Consider the following 27,684-nt stretch of genomic DNA (forward strand, 5'->3'; position numbering starts at 1 on the left):
AGAAAAAAAACCTTTTTATAATGTACCTGTCATGTAGTCACTTTGGGCTGCTGTAACAAAGTGCCATGGACTTTGTGGCTTATAAACAACAGAAATTTATTTCTCACAGTTCTGGAGGCCAGAAGTGTGAGATCAAGGGTGCCAGCATGGTGGGCTTTTGGTGAGGGCCCTCCTTCTGAATTGCATACTGCTGACTTCTAGCTGTGTCTTCACATGGCAGAGAGAGAGAGGAAACAAGCTTTCTTGGGACTCTTATAAGAACACTAATCCCATTCATGAAGACTTCACTCTCATGACCTCATCTAATCCTAATTACCTCCCGAAGACTCCACCTCCTAATAAGATCACATTAGGGGGTAGGGTTTTAACATGAATTTAGGGGGAGGGCACCAATGTTTAATCCTTAACACCTCTGAACTGGAAAGAAATTAAAGAACCCTTAGATACCAAAAACAAAGTGAGAACAGGAAGCCAGAGAATTAGGCTGACTCTGAAGACCCACCTATACCTGATTCTGGTAAGCAGGTTTAGACTTTGAGAGCTACAGGGACTCTGTGGACAGAAAACAAAACCTAAGGCCTTTACAAAGTGTGAGCTCTAGTAGGAGAGCCCTGCATAAAGCAAGAACACCAGGTTACAACTTCACTGTGGTGGAGAGATAGAAATTGCACCACAAAAGGTGGAAAAAAGAAACTGTATCTATATTAACTTTAGTACTAAGTGGAAGTAGAAAATCAATTTTCTTGAGAATTTATAAGGCAAATCAAATCCTCATATGGGTTTCCAGCACCAATTTACCTTAACTGTGAAGTTCAGGGTTCTCAAGACTTACATGGTTACTAAGTTGGTTGGCATGTGCAAGTACAAATCTACACACACACACACACACAAACATATACACACTATATATATACACACATATATGGTTATTCAGATATTCTTATATATATATTATATATATGGCTATTCAGATATTCTTTTTCTTTTTGTGTCAATTTTGGTAACTGATATCTTTAAGAAAGTAATTCCCTTACCTTGTCAAATTCATTGGTTTAAGCTTGTTTATAGTATTTCCTTATTATATTATAATACCTCTAAGAATAATGTTTTGTCACTTATCTCTAATGTTTTTAGTTTGTGTCTATTTTTCTTAGATAAGCTAATGTTTTATCAGTTATTTGATATTTTCCAATAACCAACTCTTGGTGTTAATGATTACCCCTATTATTAATTTACTTCTATTTAATTGACTTCTGCCCTTTATTAATTTCTTGCTTCTATTTACATTGGGTTTCTATTTATTTTTTTCTACCATTTTAAGGTAGAAACTTAGATCATGAATTTTATTGCTTTCTTCTTTGCTAATGTGATAATTTAAAGCTATAGGATTCCCTCTAACCACTGCTTTAGTTGTATTCTACAATATAGTCTTAGTTCAAAAGATTTTCATATTAGCACCATGATTTCTACTTTGATTCATGAGTTACTTATAAATGGATTGTTTACTTTCTAAATATTTTTATTTTTTAAAATAGATATATTGTTATTGATTTTTAGTTTAAATCTGTTCTGGTAAGAGAATATATTCAGTATAATTTCAATTGAGACCTCTTTTATAACTTATGGCATCTATTGGCCAGTGACCCATTTATACTTGAAAAAATTTGTATTCTATTAATACAATTGCTGAGTATAATCTCTAAATATCAATTAGGTGTATTTGGTTCAGGTCTTCTATATTTTTACTGATACTCATCTTTTCTTCAGTTAAGGAAAGTATTGAAATTTTCAACTAAAATTATGGATTTTTCTGTCTCTTTTCAATTATGTCAGTTTTGCTTCATGCATTTTGATAATTTAGCATACGCTTAGGATTGTTAAGTCTACTTAACAAATGTTATGTCATTTTAAAATTTTAAATTTAATTAATTTTAATCTTAATGACCTTTAAAAACACATGCCATTTTTTAAATCTCAAAATATTTCTTGCCCTTGTCCATGGTATCCATTAATTATATGGCCATTGGCTAGGCACGGTAACTCACGCCTGTAATCCCAGCACTTTGGGAGGCCAAGGTGGGTGGATCACCTTAGGTCAGGAGTTCAAGACCAGCCTGACCAATGTGATGAAACCCCATCTCTACTAAAAATACAAAAATTAGCCAGGTGTGGTGGCATGTGCCTGTAATCTCAGCTACTTGGGAGGCTGAGACAGGAGAATCGCTTGAACCTGGGAGGTGTAGGTTGCAATGAGCTGAGATCACACCATTGAACTCCAGACTAGGCAACAAGAGCAAAATTCCATCTCAAAAAAAAAAAAAAATCATTAAATCCATTTTTTTATATTTAGTGTTGCATGCTACATCTTTTTTCATTCTTTTTATCTTAACCTTTTTTTTTTTTTTTTTTTTTTTGAGACAGAGTCTCGCTCTGTCACCCAGGCTGGAGTACAGTGGCACAATCTCGGCTCACTGCAAGCTCTGCCTCCCAGCTTCATGCCGTTTTCCTGCCTCAGCCTCCCGAGTAGCTGAGACTACCTGCGCCTGCCACCACGCCCAGCTGATTTTTTGTATTTTTAGTAGAGACAGGGTTTCACCGTGTTAGCCAGGATGGTCTCGATCTCCTGACCTCATGATCTGCCTGCCTCGGCCTCCCAAAGTGCTGGGATTACAGGCGTGATCCACCGTGCCCAGCTTGTTTTAACCTATGTATTTTTAAAGCTCATTGAATACTGTGAGATTTTTCATCTTCTTTAGCCTGACAATCTGTCTTTTAACCAATGTCCTTAGTCCACTTAAACATAATAGAATTTTGGCCATATTGAATTTGTTTTCTGTTTGTTCTATCTCTTCTTAATTCCTTTGTTCCTTTTTCTCTGGCTTCTGTTGGATTGAGTACACTTTTTACTATTCCAGTGTCTTCTTTACTTGCTTATTAGCTAGAATTCTTACTTTATATTTTTAATGCATTGTGTAGCATTTACAGTATGTATGTTTAACTTATTACAGCCTCCTTACAAATTATTTATACCATTTTATATATAATGTAAGCTCCTTAAAACAGTATACTCCTCTTTTTCTCTCCTTTTTGCTATTATGCATCTTACTTTCACATTTCCTATTATCAGTTTAATTCTACATATATTTTAAACACCAAAATACATTGTAATCATTTTGCCTCAGTTATACTAAAAATAATATAAATTTTTTATACATTTACCAGTATCAGCTTCCTTCTTTCCTTCCTTCTAGGCACCTCTTTCCATCTTGAACCATTTTATTTCAGCCTGAAGACCATTCTTTAATTTTTTTTATGGAGTAAGTCTGCTGACATTTCTCAATTTTTGTCTGAATATGTATTTACTTTGCCTTCATCTCTGAAGGATATTTTCACTGGATATAGAATTCTATATATATATTTTTTATTTTTTTTTTGCTTTGTTTTCTCTCTCTAAATGTGATATTTTATTGTCTTCTGGCTTGTGTTAGTTCTGATGGTATATCCAGTGAATTGTTAAATCTTTTACCCTGTTTTAATGTGCTTTTTTTATCTCTAGGCACTTTCAAGATTGTTATCCCTATTATTGGATTCCAGCAGTTTGATTATAATGTACATTGTATGGCTTTCTTTATGCTTAGTTGGCTTAGATTCCATTGCATTTTTTAGATTCATAGGTTTGTAGACTGTATCAAAGTTGGAAACAATTTTGAGCACAATGTCTTCAAATAATTTGTATGCCTCCGCCCACATTTCTGGAATTCTAGCTACACATATGTTACTCTACCAGGTATTTCCCATGGGACAGTTATGGTCTGTTCATTTTTTTAGCCTGTTTTATTTTTAGAATCCAGTTAGTTTCTATTATATTAGCTTTCCTTCAAGTTCACAGACGACTTTTGCAATATCTAAAATGTTTGTAAATCTGTTCAGGGAATTTATCATTACAGATATTACGTATATTTTCCTATTCTGTGACTTTATCATTACAGTTATATATATTGTTTTCTATTTCTATTTTATAAATTTATTCTGTGAAATTTGATTGATTTTTCATAGTTTCCATTATTCTTCAATATTACATATTTTTCTTTGAATTATTGTGCATACCGAACATACAATAGCTCTTCAAAAATCTTGGTCAGCCGGGCACAGTGATTCACACCTGTAATCCCAACCCTTTGGGAGGGCGAGGCAGGCAGATCAGTTGAGGTCAGAAGTTCGAGACCAGCCTGGCCAACATGGCGATGCCCTGTCTCTACTAAAAATACAAAAATTAGCCAGGCGTGTGGCAGGCACCAGTAATTCTAGCTACTTAGGAGGCTGAGGCAGGAGAATTGCTTGAACCCAGGAGGCAGAGGTTGCAGTGACCTGAGATGGCGCCACTGCACTCCAACCTGGGTGACAGAATGAGACTCCATCTCAGAAAAAAAAAAAAAAAAAAAAATCCTTGGTCTACAAATTCTATCATCTCTATTATTTAGATCTCATTTTATTGGCTGATTTTTCTACTGATTATGAAGATTGCAATCCCTGACTTTTTCCCATACCTAATACTTTTTGGTTGGATGTTGGATATTATGAATGTGACATTGCTGAAAGACTGTATTTTGTTATTTACTATTGAGTATTGAGTTTCATTTTGCTGGACAGTTAACTTATTTGCAGATCAGCTTAACTTCTTGAGGTTTTTTAAAAGCTTTGTCAGTATGCATCTAAAGTAGCCTTTGCTCTAGGATTAGTTTAACTTTGTTTCTTATATGTAGCCTTCTTTTGTTCTCCACTAAAGACTGTGTGTTCAATAAAATCTTTTCAGCTGCTTTAGCCAATTTGAACTCTATTCTCTGTGTCCTCAACTCACTGAAGCCCTTGCCCTCATCATCTGTGCTCTGTGTGGGTTCTACCTCTCAGTCAGGGGGTCTGGTAAATATTTTCAAGCAGAAAGCCAAGCACTTTTAGAGATCAAATCATTTGGTCTTCTCTTAGGGATTACAGTTCTCTGTTGTTATTTACCCAGCATCTGAGAACAGCTGTTTCATACATTGTCTAATTTTCTAGTTATTTACAGTAGGAGAGCTAATACAGTTTTAGTTATTCAATCATGGTGAAGAGTATGATTTCTAAAAGCACATTTTTTAAATTAACGAATTAAAAACAAAAAACAAGAAACATACATACCTAAAGTATTGATTCTTTATGTGAGGCTGCTATTAAATGGTATGGATTTGAAGGTACATGTGTGTGCCATTTTCTGGAGAATGCTGAATTTCAAAAATACCAATTGAGTCTAAATATACTCTAGCGACCCCCAGGATTTTTAAAGGCATTTTAATTAGAGATTTTCCAGAAATATTTCTTTATATTGTGCCCTAAAAATGTACTGAAATACAGAAGAAAAAAATGGAATTGTACTGACCACAGTACATATCTAGGCCAAAAAGATTCCTCAAAATACTTAACAGACTTTAATGAAAATCAGGAAATAATTTACCTTTTAAGAAAAATCATGAATTATTTTATCAATTTAGCATTATCTAAATGAAAAAAATATAAAGTTCAATAGAAATAAAAATAGATCCTTTAAGAAAACTAGATTGAGCCCGGCACGGTGGCTCATTCCTGTAATTATGGCACTTTGGAAGGCTAAGGTGGGCAGATCACCCGAGGTCAAGAGTTCCAGACCAGCTTAGCCAACATGACGAAACCTTGTATCTACTAAAAATACAAAACTTAGCTGGGAGTGGTGGTGGGAGCGAGCCTGTAATCCCAGGTACTCGGGGTGCTGGGTCAGGGAGAATTGCTTGAATCTGGGAGGCAGAAGTTGCAGTGAGCTAAGATCCGGCCACTGCACTCCAGCCTGGGTGACAGAGTGAGACTCCGTCTCAACAACGAAGTTAATTTCTGTTATTGCTCCTCAACTATGTTCTTTTGACAGTTTTTACCATTTCATTATTTGCCATCATAACCCATCTGTTTTCTCATCCTAGAACCCTAGCATCATACTTCACACTTCCATTTACCCAGGATAACCAATTCATTACCATGTTCTGTCCATTTTTCTCCTAAATAAATCTTGTTATTTTCATCCATTCCCTTAATCCAAGCCACCATTACTTTCAGTTCGGTTACTATGTTAGTGTTATATCTTATCTTCCCTGTGTAAATTTACCCTATACCAGCCCATTTTCCACAGAATATTTTTCAAAATATTTTAAAGTTTTACTTTCTTTTTTTTTTTTTTTTTTCCCAGACCATGTCTGGCTCTGTTGCCCAGGCTAGAGTACAGTGGCATGATCTCAGCTCACTGCAACCTCCGCCTCCTAGGTTCAAGCGACCCACCCACCTCAGCCTCCTGAGTCACTGAGACTGCAGGTGGACACCACCATACCTAGCTAATTTTTGTATATTTTGTAGAAATGGGGTTTCGCCATGTTGTCCAGACTGGTCTCGAACTTGTAAACTCAAGCCATCTGCCCACCTTGACCTCCCAAAGTGCTGGGATTATAGGTGTGAGCCATCACACCAGCCATTACATTTTTTTCTTAGGAAAACTCAAAATACTAACAAGGCCTCTCTGGTCTGGCTAGTCCTCATTTCTCAAGCCTCCTTCCTTCATAATCTGCTTCAGCATGTTTGACTTCATGCACATGGGTCTCCTGGTCCTGGTCAAGCTGCGGTGAGCTTTAAGTCCTTTCCATGTATGGCTCCCTTAGTCTAGAATGCCTTTTCTCTGCTTCCCTTATTTCCCTTTACTAACTTCCTCAGTAAATAACGTCCCTCAGAAGAGCCTCTCTCAACTCTGCCACGCAAGTATCACCATGTTGTAGTCAGTTGCCTACGTAACTTGTTTAATGTCTGGCTCTGCAGTTAGAGTGTAAGCTCCATGAGGACAGAGAACATATACATGTTGTTCACTTTGGGGGTTCCAGAACTTTGAATGTTGCCTGAGTTATAGTTGATGCTAGATAAGTAATTATTCAATCATGATTCTATATTATGTAAGAGAAACTTACTTTCAACGATGTGCTCAGAAATAAGCACTCTCAGTCACTATTATGGAAGTATAAATTGATGCAACCTCTATGAAAATCACTTTGAAACTGTTTTTCAAAATCTTTAAATGTTCAATTTATTTATTATCGTAATTCCAAATCCGGATATCTAAGGGAAACATTCAGATATACACATAATTAGTATGTAGCATATTTATTTAAACATTATTTACAAGATAAAACTTGGAAATTTTCAGATATCTAATACTTGGAGATTAGCCTAAATAATAACTAGCAGGATTTATTGGCTTAAGTTATAAAAATGTTTTCATATAATTTTGACATAGCCTTCAATGAATCCTCATGTACATGTCTTTAGGAAAGACAGTAAAGTTGTATGGAAGAGTTTAAAAGTTTAAACACAAAATCATTTGAAGGAAAATATTTTAAAAATTTGATGTAAAATGGTAACCATGACATCTCATTTCTATGTCATTAATCTTATTTAGATTGTACACAGATTAGCTCAAAAAGAAAAAAAAATTATGTGAACAGAATTATTCTGTAAAAATCCTATATAGATGATAGTTGTTTGTGGGTGAGAAATAACATTTATCTTCCATTCTTGTTCATAGCAAATCACAAACATGTTAAAAAGTCCTGGGTCTATTTTTAAATCCAACATATTATCTTAGAAATGTTTTATAATGCATATAACCCTGCCATTTTAATCTGTTAATTAGTGTGCTGCTTAATGATCCTTCTTTAATCACATACTTTTCTGGATGGGCATAGGAGAGACAGAGCATGTATGAGATGTAAAGCCAGTCTTCACAATGCTCATAGGATCACTGGATAGACTAAATAGATACACATAGCCTGAATATAGTAATGTGTTAAAGAATAAATGATTAAGGACCAAAATAAGGAGTATATACATCAAGGGTCCAAGGACATTAGGGAAGGTAAAGATAAATATGGCTATATAGTTACGGACAATTTCAGGACAGGAGAGCTTACAGCATCTGCCGTGATTGCAGACTTTTCCTAAAAAGAGCTGCCTCGAGTTTTACATCAGGGAATGTTGATCCATTTGTTTGTAAATAAATGGACTAGTTTCAACAAAATAGTTTATAGTGAATATTGATCAATGAGGCTGACATGTTAATACTCATTATATTTTTGAACCTCTTTATAGCTCTCCGAGATGCTGGCAAACAGTCTATCAATAGTGACTGGAAGATTGAACACTCTGGAGCCTTCAATTTAGCTGGAACTACTGTTCATTATGTAAGACGAGGCCTCTGGGAGAAGATCTCTGCCAAAGGTCCTACTACAGCACCTTTACATCTCCTGGTATGAGGGAATGAATTGATAACATGGCATAATCAACTTCTCAAGGAAAGGGACATTCCCAGTGCACTTCCTCTAATCTTTTTCAGATTTGAATTGTCACACAGACATTTAAAATTATTTAAAAAGTGGATTTTTTAGAGGTTTTGTAAAATGTGTTTTAATTAATGATATCTAAAACCAGCAATTATTACAGGAGGAGCAAGATGTTTTAGGGAATTTACAGATGCAAAGTACAGATGGATGACAGGGAATCCAAAGAAACCCCTTTTTCCTAAAAACATACATTTACTAACTGAAGAGGATGTCTATAAAGAAAGTACTATAATATTGCATGCAAATCACAGCGTTATATATATATATGAATGGCCATTATCTGACTCTGCATAAAAACCTTAGGTAAAATGTCATTCTACCTGAGAGAAGGAATTTGATAAATATATCTAACAATGCTCCCAATCACCCTGTTATTAATGGATTTTTGTAAAGAATTATGAAAATTTGAATGTTTGGGATGACAAGCTTCATTACCATTAGTAAAAAACTGGATATAGGCCAGACGTGGTAGCTCACGCCTGTAATCCCAGCACTTCGGGAGTCTGAGGCAGGCGGATCACGAGGTCAGGAGTTTGAGATCAGCCAGATCAACATGCTGAAACGCTGTCTGTACTAAAAACAGAACAAAAAAAATAGCCGGGCATGGTGGCACGTGCCTGTAATCCTAGCTACTCAGGAGGCTGAGGCAGGAGAATTGCTTGAACCCGCGAGGTGGAGGTTGTAGTGAGCAGAGATGGAGCCACTGCACTCCAGCCTGGGTGACAGAGGGAGACCCCGTCTCACAAAAACAAAACAAAACAAAACAAAAAACTGGATATAAGTAGTTTAGTATTTGAAGAGAAAGAATCAGGATGATGGAATTCTGTCCAGGCTGGTGGCAGGTTCATGGGCCCCTTTTGACCTTGATTATGGCAGTGTGTGCTAATGGCACATGAGCCAAATGACTGACTACACAGCTGGTGTGAGTTTTCTATCCTAATGGCAAAACAAAGTCTAAAATTCAGACACTTCAACACCTCCTTAAGTCCACACATAAAACAACTCTAAAACACTATCAATTGACTGTTTATTTGGAGCATGGTGTGCTGCATTATTTAATATCTCCACACGATTTAAGATGCATTTGTCTTCAATTGGAGACATGTGTGTTGCTAATCTAAGAGCCACAGGTTCACATCATATATTGGCCCATTTGCTTCTCCTGCTTTAGTGTGCCTGCAGATTACCTGGGATTCTTACTAAAATGCATAGTCTGATTAATTTGATTTGGGGCAGGATCTAAAATCTGTATTTTTCACCACCTTCCACGTGATACTGCTGCTACTGGTCCACAAACCACATTTTAAATTACAAGGTTCTATATAACTGCAATTAATATGCTTTACCAACAGAAATAAAGGGAGCAAAGTGAGTGGTGTGTGTACCTTCTATTCCAAATCAGAATAATAATAATATCTATCATTCATTGAGGACTAAGAATTAGACATTATCCAAAAGTGCTTTACGTTCATTATGGCATTTAATCCCCCAAATCATCCTGTGTAATATATATTATTATTACTCTAGCTTACAGATTAAAAAGAATTAAATATGAGAAAAGTTAATCAGTGTGCTCAGTGTTCTCCAATAAGTTATTTAGCTGTAAAAAACTAGGTATTAATCACTCTTATCTGCTATCTCACTGACATAGAGGTCCAAAGAACTTGGATCCAAAGCTTAGATCCAAGTTCTTTATACCAAACTGCCTTAAATCATAAATGTAAGTATACTTTGAATAATCATTTTGTACATCTCCTCACAGTCCCATTGGATCCTATTATTTAATTTCAGCTGCAAACCCTACTCTCTGCCTTATGCCATATAGAGAGAGAATATAAAATGAAGAAACAAATGTTGTATGAACAATATCTGTTTCATTCCATTTGGTCACTTATAATAACAGTATCAACAGCAAACATATGTTTAATGATTGTATTGCATAAAATGCCATCGTGTTGCCTGCCTTTAATAAGGGTAACCTCCCCTGTTTTTATCTTATGGTGTAAGACGAAGGCTTCTTTACTAAGCTTCTAATTCAGAGTTTGAAAACACTATATGTGAAACCTTAGTGTTGGGTGGAGGGAGTTTCCTTGCTGCAGAATCCTTAATCTAACTGGTAATTACCAAGGTTTTTCCTGGAAGCATGAAGCATAATTAAAGTCAGTGAACTATGTCTAAAAGAAGGCATCTATGTGACCTGGATTTATTCAGTAATCCAAGGGAAACTGCACTTCTAAGATATTTTTTCTTTAATGACTATTACAGATTGAAGGACTGTACTGAATTTTGAAAGGCAATCCCTTCTGCTGCCATGCTTCAACATGTGCCCCTCAACTGTAACGTGGTCACACTTTCCTTTTTGCAAAGAATACTGCCAAATTCAAATGGTTTAAGAAAAAGCTAATGGTTTTGTAGCCAATGTCTCTGTTTTAAGTGGCATTAGATATTCAAGGACAATCTAAAGTTCTATCAATGAAAAGATAGTTTATTAGGAAAAATAGACACATTTTTATGTGATTAAATACGTTGACAAATAGCTGGTATTTACATGTTCATTCCATCCATTTAAAAACTATGTATTAATAATAGTCTGGGGATAGTCATAAACAAGATATGTCATTTTTAAAAAACTCATTTAAACTCTCTGTCTTTATAAACTCATTAGGCTGAAAGTCGCTTATCATCGGCAACATCAAATGACATATTTAAGCCAAAATAAGTACAATGATATACTTAGAACTAGTATACTGTATATGTTATGCATTTGTGAACTGAAAATTACTGTTTTTATAGATGCAGTTATTTATAAAGTTGACACACTAGTCTCCCAATCCACACATCAAAATACATCTTAGGCATTCTGTTGATGTACTGAACAAAACTCTGAGGAAAAGAAGGAAAGAAAATATAATAAAAATCTTCAGATACTTAAACCTAGGCCCATTTCAATTTTCTTATGGAGTATCAACTCTGCATTACCTATCATTACAACTACCTTGATGCCAGTAAAATATTAAATAAAGTTCCTTAATAATTTATCATAATTTTAAAATTTGGGTACATGTTTTTTAATGTATCATATTATATTATACAGATTGTTTCCAAAGTCCTCAGATCCATAGAAGTGATATATTCCATGGAATTGCTTGACATATTTTCTAAAAATGGATGCATAAAGAAATACATATATATACTCATTAAATCTTTCATTAAAATATGTGTGTATGTGGGGGAGGGGTGGGTGTATTTATTTACAAGTGGCCACACTATCCAGTTCTGAGCCTTGGCACTGGGAATGAGTAGAGAACAAAACAGACATGGTCCCTGAATATAGTGCAGTCCAATGTATAGCCCAATGTTCAGTCATTTTCATGTATTTTTATGGTTTATTGAACTGTTTATATATATGTACATAAGTGTACAATTATTAAGTTAATATTAAAAGTTCATGTAACATAAATTTAACTTCAAAGAAAACAATATATACTACAAGTAGAAAATCAGTAACATTGCTAAAATTAAAGGTTAACTGTAAGCATACATGGAATCAAATTCTTGTCCTCCGGTTTGCTTAGAAATTCTCTGCCTTTATGAAGTTCAGTGATCTCGGAAGTCATCTATCCTCTTCCTCTTTTGACTCAGCGACTTCCTGTCCATCTTTACTTTGCTCTACATTTGGTATTAGATTTTGGGTCACACCTTGATATTTGATAGGACACATACTCCTGCCGCCACTTTTGCCCACCCCCAACTAAAGTCATCTTATACATGTACTATGCTTTGGGAAACTGTCTAGTCCATCAGATTGAAAGAAAATGATCTAGTATTTCTGACCTCACTCAAATGAACTTTTCTTCAAGATGTTTTTAGCATGGAGGTAAGTACAAAACTCCAGTCTTTTCAAAAGCATGCCTATATCACCATTTAAGAATAATGTCACGTTTCTAATATGCATTAAGAGAAGGGTATGTCCACAATGACAACAACAACAAAAGACATGCACAAACGCAATGAGCATTTTAAGTATCAATATTGTTAATTTTATGCTTTACATTGCACGTGCTCTAGTCTGACCCATCTGCCTTGATCATTTTTATATACTATAGGTGCTCCTGTTTCAGGATCAGAATTATGGTCTTCACTATGAATACACTATCCCATCAGACCCTCTTCCAGAAAACCAGAGCTCTAAAGCACCCGAGCCCCTCTTCATGTGGACACACACAAGCTGGGAAGATTGCGATGCCACTTGTGGAGGAGGTGAAGGATTTTTAAACATGTATATTTCCAGAACATCAGTTGTTTTCTGATTAAGCACTGATAATTAAGACAGATCCAAAATCCCTAATCTACAATTCCAAAATCCATAAAGAGTTAGAAACTGAAAGTTTTGTGTGACATGTTTAGTGGCTAAACACCTGAACTACTTTGAATGGAAGAACAGCTATTTAGGATTGTTACATATCTCAATATGACTACTCTTTGCATTACATTACGTAAGTATTAATATATTTGTTTACAGGGGCCTCCCCAGACACCATTCAGATTGTTAGGTACTACTTAGGCACTGTGTTACTTCTATGAAATCTTAAAAGTTCTAAATTCCAAAGTACACCTGCCCACAAGAATTACAGACCTGAATTGAACATAAGAGTTATTTGACAAGAACAGTCTTGAACTGGCTTCTATGTTGTCTGCATACTTAAGCTAACTACACAAGGCTCATGGTATCCAAGACCTCCTGTGGATACCAAAATTTGAGGATGCTCAAGTTCCTGACATAAAATGATGTAGCACAGTCAGTCCTCTCAATCCGCTGGTTCCACATCCACAATTCAACCAGCCATGGGATGGAAAGTACCTACAGGCAGACTTTCATATCTGAAGGTTTTGATCTGCAGATGGTTGAATCTGTGGATGCAAAGCCTGTTGATACTGAGGGCCAACTGTATACAGAGCATGTGAAGAAAGTAATTTTCCAATTCCTTTAGTTTGCTCTTTTTTAAAAGTATACCACTATTTTCAATACATATAAATGCATCCTGAAATTGTGCTCCAAGTTTGTTTTTTTAATTTTCAGTCTTATATTAGAAGTTAAGGAGGCAAAAGAACATAATTAGTTCAGCATCAAATGTGACCATAAGAAATTACTTAATCCTTAGCCAGGTGTGGTGGTGCACACCTGTAATCCAAGGTACTCAGGAGGCTAAGGCATGAGAATTGCTTGAACCCAGGAGGTGGGGGTTCCAGTGAGCCATGATGACACCACTGCACTGCAGCCTGGGTGACAGAGAGAGGCTCGGTCTCAAAAATAATAATAATAATAATAATCCTTAATCCTATCCCTTTATTGTACCAATAAGATAATCGTGTCCTGCAGGTTAGGTAGATTGTGGTTGCTCATAGAACCAGTTAGTAGTAAAGCCAACACAGGATCTCAGGTCATGAGATTTCCAATTTATACCTGTATCCATCTGTATCTGTATCAGCAGTATATTATTTCAGTTCTCATTTCCACTGAACACATTTTCTATGGCCTTGTAGTAACTGATACCTTTTAATGCTGAAAAAATATTCAACTATACAAAAGTATGATATATACATATATATTGTGTGCAAAGAAGTGAACCATCTATTTTGTTTTCTGTGCAAATAAACTGTTCACATAAAATGTTGCTGCAGCAGAAGTGGGGAAGGTGCAGTGACTGGATTTGGGGGAGTGGATTTGGGAGAAGAGACAGAAAGCAAACATGCAAGTAAGTAATATGGTATCAAATTGCGATACTCTGGATAAAAATAAAGCAAGGAGGGAAAATAGGAGTTGGGAAGATGAGAAGCAGTAGGTGCAGTTTTAAATATGGTGGTCAGAAAAGTCCTCAATGAGAAGATCCCACTAATTAAAAAACCTGAAGTGGATATGGGTGGGCACCAACTACAAGGACAGAGCATTGTAAGCAAAAGCCCTGAGGCAGGAGAAGAGCTTGGCGTACTCAAAGAATAGCAAGAATACTTGTATGTCCTTCCTTTACTCTGAATGATGTAGGATGCTATTGGAAGGTTTAAATAGAGGAGTGACTTATTCTGACTTAATGTTTTTAAAAGTTACTTCTGTTTCTGAATTGATTGTACAGTGAATAGAGAAAAAGGGTACAAGTAGAGTGATCAGTCAAGAGGTTACTACAATAATCCAGGAAAGAGATGATAGTTAAACCACTGTGGTAGCAATAGAGGAGGGAGGAAATGGTCAGGTTCCATATGTATTTTGAAAGTGGAACTAATAGATAATGTTGATAGACTAAATGTGGAGCATGAGAGAAAGAGATATGTCAAGGATGACTGATGGTTTTTGCCAAGCAACCTGCAGGGTTAATTCACCACTGCCTTCCATAGAAAAGTCTGGGGAAGACCAGGCACAGTGTCTTACGCCTGTAATCCCAGCACTTTGGCAGGCTGAGGCATGTGGATCACAAGGTCAGGAGATCGAGATCATCCTGGCTAACACGGTAAAGCCCCATCTCTACTAAAAATACAAAAAATTAGCAGGGCGTGGTGGCGGGCGCCTGTACGCCCAACTACTCGGGAGGCTGAGGCAGGAGAATGGCGTGAACCCGGGAGGTGGAGCCTGCAGTGAGCCGAGATCCTGCCACTGCACTCCAGCCTGGGCGACAGAGTGAGACTCCATTTCAAAGAAAAAAAAAAAAAAAGAAAGTCTGTGGAATAGCAGGATTAGGAAGGAGTTTTATTTGAAATGTCTGTTGGACATCTAAGTGTGATGTCAAGTAAGCAGTTAGGTATATAAGTCTGGCATTCAGAAGAGAATATTAGGCTACAGATAAAGAATATATGGATGATATTTTTAAATGCCAAATTAGAATAGTCACCAAACACTTTATCTATCCTTGGCATTTAAAAATATCATCCATATATTCTTTTTTTTTTTTTAGTACTTTAAGCTCTTGGGTACATGTGCATAACGTGCAGGTTTGTTACATATGTATACTTGTGCCATGTTGCTGTGCTGCACCCATCAACTCGTCAGCACCCATCAACTCGTCCTTTACATCAGGTATAACTCCCAATGCAATCCCTCCCCCCTCCCCCCTCCCCCCTCCCTCCTCCCCATGATAGGCCCCGGTGTGTGATGTACCCCTTCCCGAGTCCAAGTGATCTCATTGTTCAGTTCCCAACTATGAGTGAGAACATGCGGTGTTTGGTTTTCTGTTCTTGTGATAGTTTGCTAAGAATGATGGTTTCCAGCTGCATCCATGTCCCTACAAAGGACACAAACTCATCCTTTTTTATGGCTGAATAATATTCCATGGTATATATGTGCCACATTTTCTTAATCCAGTCTGTCACTGATGGACCTTTGGGTTGATTCCAAGTCTTTGCTATTGTGAATAGTGCCGCAATAAACATACGTGTGCATGTGTCTTTATAGCAGCATGATTTGTAATCCTTTGGGTATATACCCAGTAATGGGATGGCTGGGTCATATGGTACATCTAGTTCGAAATCCCTGAGGAATCACCATACTGTTTTCCATAATGGTTGAACTAGTTTACAATCCCACCAACAGTGTAAAAGTGTTCCTATTTCTCCACATCCTCTCCAGCACCTGTCCTTTCCTGACTTTTTAATGATCGCCATTCTAACTGGTGTGAGATGGTATCTCATTGTGGTTTTGATTTGCATTTCTCTGATGGCCAGTGGTGAAGAGCATTTTTTCATGTGTCTGTTGGCTGTATGAATGTCTTCTTTTGAGAACTGTCTGTTCATATCCTTTGCCCACTTTTTGATGGGGTTGTTTGTTTTTTTCTTGTAAATTTGTTTGAGTTCTTTGTAGGTTCTGGATATTAGCCCTTTGTCAGATGAGTAGATTGCAAAAATTTTCTCCCATTCTGTAGGTTGCCTGTTCACTCTGATGGTAGTTTCTTTTGCTGTGCAGAAGCTTTTTAGTTTAATGAGATCCCATTTGTCAATTTTGGCTTTTGCTGCCGTTGCTTTTGGTGTTTTAGACATGAAGTCTTTGCCCATGCCTATGTCCTGAATGGTACTACCTAGGTTTTCCTCTAGGGTTTTTATGATATTAGGTCTAACATTTAAGTCTCTAATCCATCTTGAATCAATTTTCGTATAAGGAGTATGGAAAGGATCCAGTTTCAGCTTTCTACTTATGGCTAGCCAATTTTCCCAGCACCATTTATTAAATAGGGAATCCTTTCCCCATTTCTTGTTTCTCTCAGGTTTGTCAAAGATCAGATGGCTGTAGATGTGTGGTATTATTTCTGAGGACTCTGTTCTGTTCCATTGGTCTATATCTCTGTTTTGGTACCAGTACCATGCTGTTTTGGTTACTGTAGCCTTGTAGTATAGTTTGAAGTCAGGTAGCGTGATGCCTCCAGCTTTGTTCTTTTGACTTAGGATTGTCTTGGAGATGCGGGCTCTTTTTTGGTTCCATATGAACTTTAAAGCAGTTTTTTCCAATTCTGTGAAGAAACTCATTGCTAGCTTGATGGGGATGGCATTGAATCTATAAATTACCTTGGGCAGTATGGCCATTTTCACGATATTGATTCTTCCTATCCATGAGCATGGTATGTTCTTCCATTTGTTTGTGTCCTCTTTTATTTCACTGAGCAGTGGTTTGTAGCTCTCCTTGAAGAGGTCCTTTACATCCCTTGTAAGTTGGATTCCTAGGTATTTTATTCTCTTTGAAGCGATTGTGAATGGAAGTTCATTCCTGATTTGGCTCTCTGTCTGTTACTGGTGTATAAGAATGCTTGTGATTTTTGCACATTAATTTTGTATCCTGATACTTTGCTGAAGTTGCTTATCAGCTTAAGGAGATTTTGGGCTGAGACAATGGGGCTTTCTAAATATACAATCATGTCATCTGCAAAGAGGGACAATTTGACTTCTTCTTTTCCTAACTGAATACCCTTGATTTCTCTCTCTTGCCTGATTGCCCTAGCCAGAACTTCCAACACTATGTTGAATAGGAGTGGTGAGAGAGGGCATCCCTGTCTTGTGCCAGTTTTCAAAGGGAATTTTTCCAGTTTTTGCCCATTCAGTATGATATTGGCTGTGGGTTTGTCATAAATAGCTCTTATTATTTTGAGGTACGTTCCATCAATACCGAATTTATTGAGCGTTTTTAGCATGAAGGGCTGTTGAATTTTGTCCAAAGCCTTTTCTGCATCTATTGAGATAATCATGTGGTTCTTGTCTTTGGTTCTGTTTATATGCTGGATTATGTTTATTGATTTGCGAATGTTGAACCAGCCTTGCATCCCAGGGATGAAGCCCACTTGATCATGGTGGATAAGCTTTTTGATGTGCTGCTGAATCAGGTTTGCCAGTATTTTATTGAGGATTTTTGCATCGATGTTCATCAGGGATATTGGACTAAAATTCTCTTTTTTGTGTGTGTTTCTGCCAGGCTTTGGTATCAGGATGATGTTGGCCTCATAAAATGAGTTAGGGAGGATTCCCTCTTTTTCTATTGATTGGAATAGTTTCAGAAGGAATGGTATCAGCTCCTCCTTGTACCTCTGGTAGAATTCAGCTGTGAATCCATCTGGTCCTGGACTTTTTTTGGTTGGTAGGCTATTAATTATTGCCTCAATTTCAGAGCCTGCTATTGGTCTATTCAGGGATTCAACTTCTTCCTGGTTTAGTCTTGGAAGAGTGTAAGTGTCCAGGAAATTATCCATTTCTTCTAGATTTTCTAGTTTATTTGCATAGAGGTGCTTATAGTATTCTCTGATGCTAGTTTGTATTTCTGTGGGGTCGGTGGTGATATCCCCTTTATCATTTTTTATTGCGTCTATTTGATTCTTCTCTCTTTTCTTCTTTATTAGTTTTGCTAGCGGTCTGTCAATTTTGTTGATCTTTTCAAAAAACCAACTCCTGGATTCATTGATTTTTTGGAGGTTTTTTTGTGTCTCTATCTCCTTCAGTTCTGCTCTGATCTTAGTTATTTCTTGCCTTCTGCTAGCTTTTGAATGTGTTTGCTCTTGCTTCTCTAGTTCTTTTAATTGTGATTTTAGAGTGTCAATTTTAGATCTTTCCTGCTTTCTCTTGTGGGCATTTAGTGCTATAAATTTCCCTCTACACACTGCTTTAAATGTGTCCCAGAGATTCTGGTATGTTGTATCTTTGTTCTCATTGGTTTCAAAGAACATCTTTATTTCTGCCTTCATTTCGTTATGTACCCAGTAGTCATTCAGGAGCAGGTTGTTCAGTTTCCATGTAGTTGAGTGGTTTTGATTGAGTTTCTTAGTCCTGAGTTCTAGTTTGATTGCACTGTGGTCTGAGAGACAGTTTGTTATAATTTATGTTCTTGTACATTTGCTGAGGAGTGCTTTACTTCCAATTATGTGTTCAATTTTGGAGTAAGTGCGATGTGGTGCTGAGAAGAATGTATATAATGCTCCAATTAAAAGACACAGACTGGCAAACTGGATAAAGAGTCAAGACCCATCAGCCTGCTGTATTCAGGAGACCCATCTCACACGCAGAGACATACATAGGCTCAAAATAAAGGGATGGAGGAAGATTTACCAAGCAAATGGAGAACACAAAAAAGCAGGGGTTGCAATACTAGTCTCTGATAAAACAGACTTTAAACCATCAAAGATCAAAAGAGACAAAGAAGGCCATTACATAATGGTAAAGAGATCAATTCAACAGGAAGAGCTAACTATCCTAAATATATATGCACCCAATACAGGAGCACCCAGATTCATAAAGCAAGTCCTTAGAGACTTATAAAGAGACTTAGACTCCCATACAATAATAATGGGAGACTTCAACACCCCACTGTCAACATTAGACAGATCAACGAGACAGAAAGTTAACAAGGATATCCAGGAATTGAACTAATCTCTGCAGCAAGCAGACCTAATAGACATCTATAGAACTAAAAATATCATCCATATATTCTTTATCTGTAGCCTAATATTGAGTGAAGAAAGAGAGAAGCTATTAGAGGATTGAAACTTGGGGTATGCCACCATTTAGAGCTTGGATTGATGAGGAGAAACAAGCAAAGCCTATTGAAATGAGTAGCCAACAACATAGCAGGAAAAAAATAAAAAATAAGACATGCAGGAGGCAATGCTTTCCTGTATGGCAAGTGAAGAGAGTATTAGAAGAAGGAGGGAATGATCAACTGTGTCAAAAGTTGCTAATAAATAAAAAATAATATAGCCTGACAATGACTGTTATATTATAGTCATTATATTTTATAAATGAAATACATTTGAAACATGAAAGTCAATGATTATCCTATAAAAATTAATTTTAATAAAGTGTTTGTCTCAAAAGACTGTGTGGATGGATTCAAGAGAAAATAGCAGAAGAATTGAAGAAAGAGACTCTCGGTTACTCAGGAATGTTGCTGAAAAGAGAAAACAAATGTGGCAGTGGTAAGAGGGGATATAAAACAAACGTGGCAGTGGTAAGAAGGGATATGAGTCAAAGGAGTTTGTTATTGTTTTCAATAGGGCATATTATACAACATTGTTTGCCAATGTGCATTTTTTAGAATAAAACAAAAGCTAGGAATGCAAAGGAAAGAGCAAAAAAATTGCCGAAGTGATCGCCAGATGGGATGGGATGGGATGGGATGGTGAAGTTGGGTTTAGGCAAAAATATGGACAACTCATCACTAGTCACAGGAGAAAAGATAGATGTTGGGAACTTACAGTTGAAACTATTTTCTCAATAAAGGCTATCTGGTTGAGAGTGAGGGTGGAGAAGGAAGTACTGAAATTTTGAAAAAAAGAAAATGTGAATCAATCACTTAGATAATGAATGGAATGGGTATGTGTATTTTGATTATCTGGAGTAATAGTCTGTTTAAAGTTCATGGTCATGAATTTAGGATGATACCAGTCCTTATGATGGTATGTTACCCTCTAGCTATGTACAGCATGTGAGTGCACTTGTGAAATGAGTTTGGAAATTGCCAAGTGAATATGATAAAGTAAGAGAGGAGTAAGTGCTTGACCTGAGGTTGTATGCAAGAAGCTGAAAGTGGTGGATCGTGGAATTTAGGTGCAATAGGAAGAACGTAAAGATATGGGGGCAGGAAAGACAGTAAAATGATGATAGGATTGATGGATTATAGGGTCTTGAGGGGTTAAAGAATTATTAGTCTCAGGGTGCTAAAGGGAAAGACTTGTTAGTCTCATGGTACTAAAAGACTGGAAATATAGAGGATGATATCAGAAAATAGAGCTGAGATTACAGAACAGAAAGGGAGAGGAGTCTGGTAGTTGCCAGCGGGGAGCATGGCAGCCCCACCATGTCTAGATCCAAAGGTACCTGGAAGTGAGCAAAACAATGGTCGCCCCTCTAAGGCCTACAGGGAGAGTAAGAAGCTGTGTCTTTAGGAGGAGAAGGTGCCAAGAATATTCAAGCAGCATAGAGTGGGAAGGAGCAGACTTTGGCAGAGGGCTCAGAGCTTTGAGGTTCTTACCTGACTCCAGGAGCACCTTTGCCAGAGCAAAGGCAACATCGGGGGCAGAGGAATGGTGAAGTTATAAGGAATTCACTTTGCTCCCCAAGGATATAAGGTTACAACAAAAATATTTCAAATCACTCTCTCAATTTAAGAAAACATTTTCAGTTATCCTTGCCACAAGAAATTTTCAGTGGCTATGTTTCTCTTCCTGGGCCCTATTACTGCCCTATGACTTGAGCTCTTCTGTCCTCCCATCCTCTCCTGCTGATGCTCCCATATGCACCCAAATTCACAAATTCCTGTTCCTCTGCTCCACTCATCCTACACTGATGCCAGGGGCTCATCTTTCTTAAGGGACTGTGCTTCACCTTTCTCTACCCAGATAAAAATCAAAGGCACAAAATAGAACCAAACACATTCACAACAAAAATATACACAGTTATATTTTTCTCTTTAACATAACTTACATAAGATTCTTAGTCATATCTGCAATCCTACCAACAAGCCCCCATCTTGTGGTTGAGGGAAAGGCAATGGAGGAGTAAAGTGATGGACAGGCTGATGGTTCCCCTGATACCACTGAGAAGAAGTTGTTAAAATCCATTTACATTTAAAACTCTAGACAGGAAAATATTTGCCCAGTGAATTTTTTTATTCTCATTTTTTCCTTCTACCATTTTGATCTAACAAATGCTGCATCAGAAGAAGTTACACATGTAGAACTTGTCAGTCTTCAATTTGAAAAAGCAAATTGTCTAGGGTCTACCTTTTTCCCCAAATTATATTAATTACTTCCTAAAATGTGTTTTACCAATTGCTAAGCATTACGGAATAGAGGTTGACTATAAATTCTTTTTGTTTCAGGATCAGGAAAAATATTAGATATTCTTAAACATAACTTCTTAATTATCGACATGAGAAAATTGAAGGGCTTAGAGGTTAAGTGACTTCCCAAGGTCACATGGCCCATTTGGGTAGAGCCAGGATTAGAATCAATGACTCAGGGGTTCAAGTCTTCTTTCCTCCTCATCATACTGCCTTCATGAATGGCTCAGGAGACTTAATGTAGTTTATTTCCACAAAATACAGCATGTCCTCTAGAGATTATTTAGGTTTTCTTTGGATACAGATGGACGTTTTATTATATTCTGTTATGTAAGAATTTAGATATGCTCTTATTTTTATTTCAAATGGCTGATTTTGTAAAATAGTCATTCTAATAATACACAACTCCTATATGATTTGTGCTTGAATAGATCTCCTCTTCCAACTCTACTCCACTGTATTTAGTCAACAGTTTTCAATTATCTCTATGTTAATAGGGTGCATATTCATTTCAATGCCAAAATATTTCTGGGCTTTTGGATATTATTTTCCTTTGCAGTTCATAAATAAAGTGGATGGACAGAATTTCAAGGATCGCATCATTTCTGACTTCATATCATCGATTTTATAGCCAGAAAGAGCTTTCTAATCTTTCAGCATATTCATGAATTAAATGAGAGTAAGTTCAAAGCACAGAATATTGGAAACAGATTCATGCAAAATTTATCTTCAACAGCAAAGAGGAATAATAATAGCAGTATTCTACTTCACAAGAATATATTAAGAGCAAACAAAGTATCACAGTGCAGTACAAAATTTGTGTATAAGATGTGATTTTTCTAATTCTGTTGTAAGATATTAAATTGCCAATACTGTAATAAGTGGGAAAATAAACATTAAAAGGATATGGTTATCTAGCTTTTTATCATAATTATATTTTATATCAGCATCTCAAACTAAGTTTTAAAATGGTAACTCAAACTGAACTTATTATACATATGTATTCATTTATTATTGTCAGTTATTATAAGATATGAAAAGCCTAAGAGATGAAAATTCTCTCTTTTAAAATGAATACTGCCTTAAAATCTCTAATGAAGGCTGATGATCTCAGGTAAATTTTTTCAACAGTTTAACATATGTACGTAAGTTATTACACTTTCTTTTTTTTTTTTTTTTTTTTTTTTTGAGACGAGTCCCGCTCTGTCGCCCAGGCTGGAGTGCAGTGGCGCAATCTCGGCTCACTGCAAGCTCCGCCTCCTGGGTTTACGCCATTCTCCTGCCTCAGCCTCCCGAGTAGCTGGGACTACAGGCGCCCGCCACCTCGCCCGGCTAGTTTTTTGTACTTTTTAGTAGAGACGGGGTTTCACCGTGTTAGCCAGGATGGTCTCGATCTCCTGACCTCGTGATCCGCCCGTCTCGGCCTCCCAAAGTGCTGGGATTACAGGCTTGAGCCACCGCGCCCGGCCAAGTTATTACACTTTTTATCACAGTCTTTTGAGTCTAATGATAATTCTAGAAATATTTGAATTGACATATCATTTTGTATTTTAACATTGGTCATTAGTTCTTTTATTTTAAACGGCTTGAAATGTTTTTGTTAAAGAAATGTTTACTTTGCATTAGAGTTCTAAGTCATCTTAAAATATTTGGAGGAATGGTTTAAATTTATTTTGGCACTTCAGAAGTGTAGATCAGTTTGCTGCAAGGTTCCTTTTGACATTAAAGACCTGTTTTAAGTGATCTTAGTCTTCAGAGGCAGTATAAATGTATTATTCCAAAATATCTGAGAATTGTGTGTGGAATCAGCATTAACTGCATAACTTTAAGAATTGTTTTGATCTAGTGAATAGATTAATGAAATAAAATAGCACGAGGACCCCAAAATTCAGTAACCCCTTTTGAAACACACGAAGAGTTAAACATGCTTTTAGGAAATCCTAAGCAGATCTACTTTGAAGGAAAAAAAGTAAGCCAATATTCCACATTCTTCACACCAGTCCAAGTCTGTCTAGCTTATGACTGTCCTGGGATCCTCTAGACACTGCTTCCCTTGTCCATATTGAGATCATAAGTAGATATCCAAGCCTTTGGGTCCAAGCGGAGGAAAACATTTCAGTATTCAAATGCCTATACCTTTTAAAACCCTCTAGAATATATTTAACCTAGGAAAGAACATATAAGGGTGTGATTTGTTCTGTTTTTACTTTTTTTTTTTTTTTTTTTTTTTTTTTTGAGATGGTATTTGGCTCTTATTGCCCAGGCTAGAGTGCAGTGGCACAATCTCAGCTCACGGCAACCTCCACCTTGCAGTTTCAAGTGATTCTCCTGCCTCAGCTTCCCAAGTAGCTGGGATTACAGGTATCTGCCACCATGCCCAGCTAATTTTTTTGTATTTTTAGTAGAGACCGGGTTTCACCATGTTGGTCAGGCTGGTCTCGAACTGCTGACCTCGTGATCCACCCACCTCAGCCTCCCAAAGTGCTGGGATTACAGGCGTGAGCCACCGCCCCTGGCCTGTTTTTACATTTTAAAGGTACTATGCATGTACCAAAATAAACATTATTTGCCAAAGAAAATGCACCAGAATATCTTTTCTATTTTTTCTCTGCATTATTTTATTTCAATATCTAACATAATTAGATATTATTTCATATACTAATAAAAACATCTTATATTGACAGAAATTATTCATAACTTTGATTTTTAATACCTAAGTGATAATCCAGGAACTGGATTTGCCATAAGAGGAACTGGATTCCTGATAATTTATCATTTAGTTTGCAAATGATTTTTTCATCATTTTAGAAAACATAGTATTGAGATGAACCTCTTAATACAGAAGGCACTGACAGCTTGAATTACATGATTATATTTCACTCATTCATTCCTTTACCAGTATTGACCATGTACCCACTATTGCTAGGTGGTCCAAAGATGAATATATCTTTCATTCAGAGAACTCACAGTCCATCTAGTGGAAGTCAGATAATAATAAAATCACCATACTCAGTGATAAAGGAAGATATAGAAAGTCTTCCAAGGATATGCCTTGGTGCAAAGGCACCCACGTGCCAAGTGGAAGGCTTTCTTGGAAGTGAAAATGTTATTACTAGAGTGTAAAATATGAGGATTGGTGGGTGGGAAGTGATTTGATCAGAAAAGTAGGATGAAAGCCAATTCATGAAGGTCCTTGAGTGTTATGCTAACAGTTAAGTTAAATTTAACTTGACAGCTATGGGATCTCATTAAAATATTTGCATGCATATAAATGGCAAGATCAGATTAGTTATATATTAGGTGTTGTGAACAAAGCAAAGTAAATTATTTTCATTAAAATAAAAAAATGAACTAGTCATTTTAACACTCAGACAATATCCTAAGGGAATAACATTTTTTAATGTAAAAAAAGGATAAAAAGTAAATGGCATACATGATTTTGAAAGTTCTTTAAGTTAAATAAATGTAGGTGTAAAAAATAATCCGCATTTTACAAAGCTCGAGGAAGCGCTCAGAGAAAATCCTTCATCCTCATCAAAGTATACTTACTTTTGGTTCTCATTCTTACTGGCTATTGTTAATCCAATAGAAAATTAAGACGTAGAAATTTTAAAAGAAAATTGTAAAAATTATAAAGAAATTTACAAACACACACAGACACACACACACACACATAGTCTCTGTCTTATAGAGTTCTATAATTTAATTTAAAATTTTAGAATGTTAAATCATGTATAGAAAGTTTCAGTTATTCTTATTGAAACACTGAACCCACAACCAAGAATATGTTTCAGCAATTACAATGCAAGTTCTAGGAATGTGATATACCTCAACAGAATTTAGTTTTATTTTGAAATATCCATTTTATGAGTTAAATACAGAGTATATATTTTATAGTGAAAAGTGTCAGCTTATCTGTGAAACTGGAAAAGGCAGCTCACTTGATATAATGTCTAGTCTTTGTTAAATTTCCAAAGCACAAAGAGTTAATAAATAAAAGTTAACCTTCATTTTCAGATATTGCAATTCAATAGAGATGAATGCATAATGGTTATTTTATATTTATAATTGTATTCAAAACATCCAGACAGATTTCCCCAAGACTAATTTAATGGGAATGACCAAGAGGTGAAGTTAATCACCATAAAGCAAGTAATACTCTGTCAACAGCCTACAGCTCTCATAATTCAGGCAGAAGGTCAGTTATTTCATCACTTTCCGTTTGTCCCTAGGTGCCACAGTATTGGATGCATTGTAGATACGGCTATTGGATACTAGAATGGAAATTTCCTGTGTTGGCTGGGACATTTAAATATACAAAAGAAAAACTCAAACAATAACATTTCCATATGGCTTTAAGATCTTAGTTGTATTTTCATAGGCGTAACGCGTCTGTCACTGAGCAATGAGTTTTTTTCTAATTCTATTGTTTTTGTTCAATGAAATTTTTAAAAAGAGCTAAGCTTCCCCTGGCTGCCAAAAACTTATGATGTAGGAGTCCTTTCTTACAATGTCAATAAAAATGTCTCAATTCATACTCATGCACTTTCACACTTTCTTAGAAAACCACTAACGTGTCCCTAAAATGATGCCGATACCTGTATCCCTTTTGATATGACAATACTTATAGTTAAAAAATTCTTTTTCAGTATCTCAGTACATAAGCAGTGGGCTCATGTAACTAAGGTTAAAGATTTTCTGAGGATGGGGAAAAAAGCATTATAATCAGCCTTGGGTTGTTTATTCTGTGACTACATATATGTTCAGCAAAAGCTTTCTGGAAAATGCCCATCATGTTTTTGTGTTGCAGTAGGCAAAATGTTATCATTTAAATGAATTTAGGCAACTGCATCTATTCTGTAAAAGTGTCAAGGCTTCAAGTTAAATTTTAGAACTAACATTTATATTTCTTAAAAGTAGTATTTACTTTAATCCTGCTTTTGGCTATCGCATCATAATAATGTAGAAATAATACCTAAGCTAGCATTATACAAAATCTGCATAATATCTATTTGATATGTACTTCAGGTCCTAAAAGAGCCCTTGAAGCATAGGAAGCTAAGAGGAAGCTGACCAAAAATAAAAAATCTGTCCCAAAATTTTACATTTAGGTAAATCTTACCTCGTGAGGCCTGTTTTCTCCATGTGGGAAAAAAAAAAAAAAAAAAAAGAGCTTAATGTCATTTCTGCTTCTCCAGCAGTTTATCTGAAAATTATTTGAAGTTGTTGGGTTTTGAGCACTACTGTGATTAAGTCTTAATCTACACCTCATCCTTCTTGACCTACCAAGGAATAGCATGGACAGCTTCTAAGTGTCTGCCAGGGACATGAAAGACTGCCTTTCCTCTACAAGTTAACATCAGGTCACCTTGTTGCATGAGCTGCAAAGGTTCGCTCAAGAGGACCTCAGAGGGTGTAGCTCCCATATTCAGGCAGTTTGTGCACTGCATAAAGTCTTCAGCCAAGGGGACTGCAATCCAGTCCATGTTCCATTTGCCAAGCCATGCAGCCTGCTATGGGGCCACCTCTATGTGGAGGATGAGTACTGTTTTCTAATTCATCTGCCTATAGGCCATGATTTTTTTCCTAATCCACTTTTTAACCTGTGGTTGGATGTCATCTCAAGGCCCTCCCCATTGTTGGCCCGCCAGTGTACACTTCTGGAATGCCATAGGGTACTGATAGGAGGCATACCTCGTTCCACTCAAAGGAAAGGGCCTGTTACCTGCCTGACACTCTTGTCTATATTGAGCTCCCATAGAATAAGTTGCATTCCATCAGTACTCCAAGATTTCCTATAAAGGGAATAACTTAGCCAACATTATGTTATCACTGTTGATAGAACTAAAGGTCCAAATGGTTTTAATAACATGACATGCAATAACCACAGAATAATTATTTAATTTACACATGTATACAAATGCAGTTGTGTTTTTATACTACAAATTG

At 36.4% G+C, this 27,684-nt stretch overlaps 1 protein-coding gene across 1 annotated transcript in view; it reads left to right on the plus strand.

Moving 5' to 3' along the window:
- Nucleotides 1–27,684, plus strand: part of ADAMTS19 (ADAM metallopeptidase with thrombospondin type 1 motif 19) — a 282,768-nt gene that overhangs the window by 210,946 nt on the left and 44,138 nt on the right. The window contains exons 17-18 of the mRNA XM_001099247.5: nt 8,188–8,345; nt 12,545–12,698. Of these exons, the coding sequence (XP_001099247.4) occupies nt 8,188–8,345; nt 12,545–12,698 (312 nt within the window). The remainder of the gene's footprint in view (nt 1–8,187; nt 8,346–12,544; nt 12,699–27,684) is intronic.

This window comes from Macaca mulatta, chromosome 6 (assembly GCF_049350105.2).
Source record: "Macaca mulatta isolate MMU2019108-1 chromosome 6, T2T-MMU8v2.0, whole genome shotgun sequence".
NCBI lineage: Eukaryota > Metazoa > Chordata > Mammalia > Primates > Cercopithecidae > Macaca > Macaca mulatta.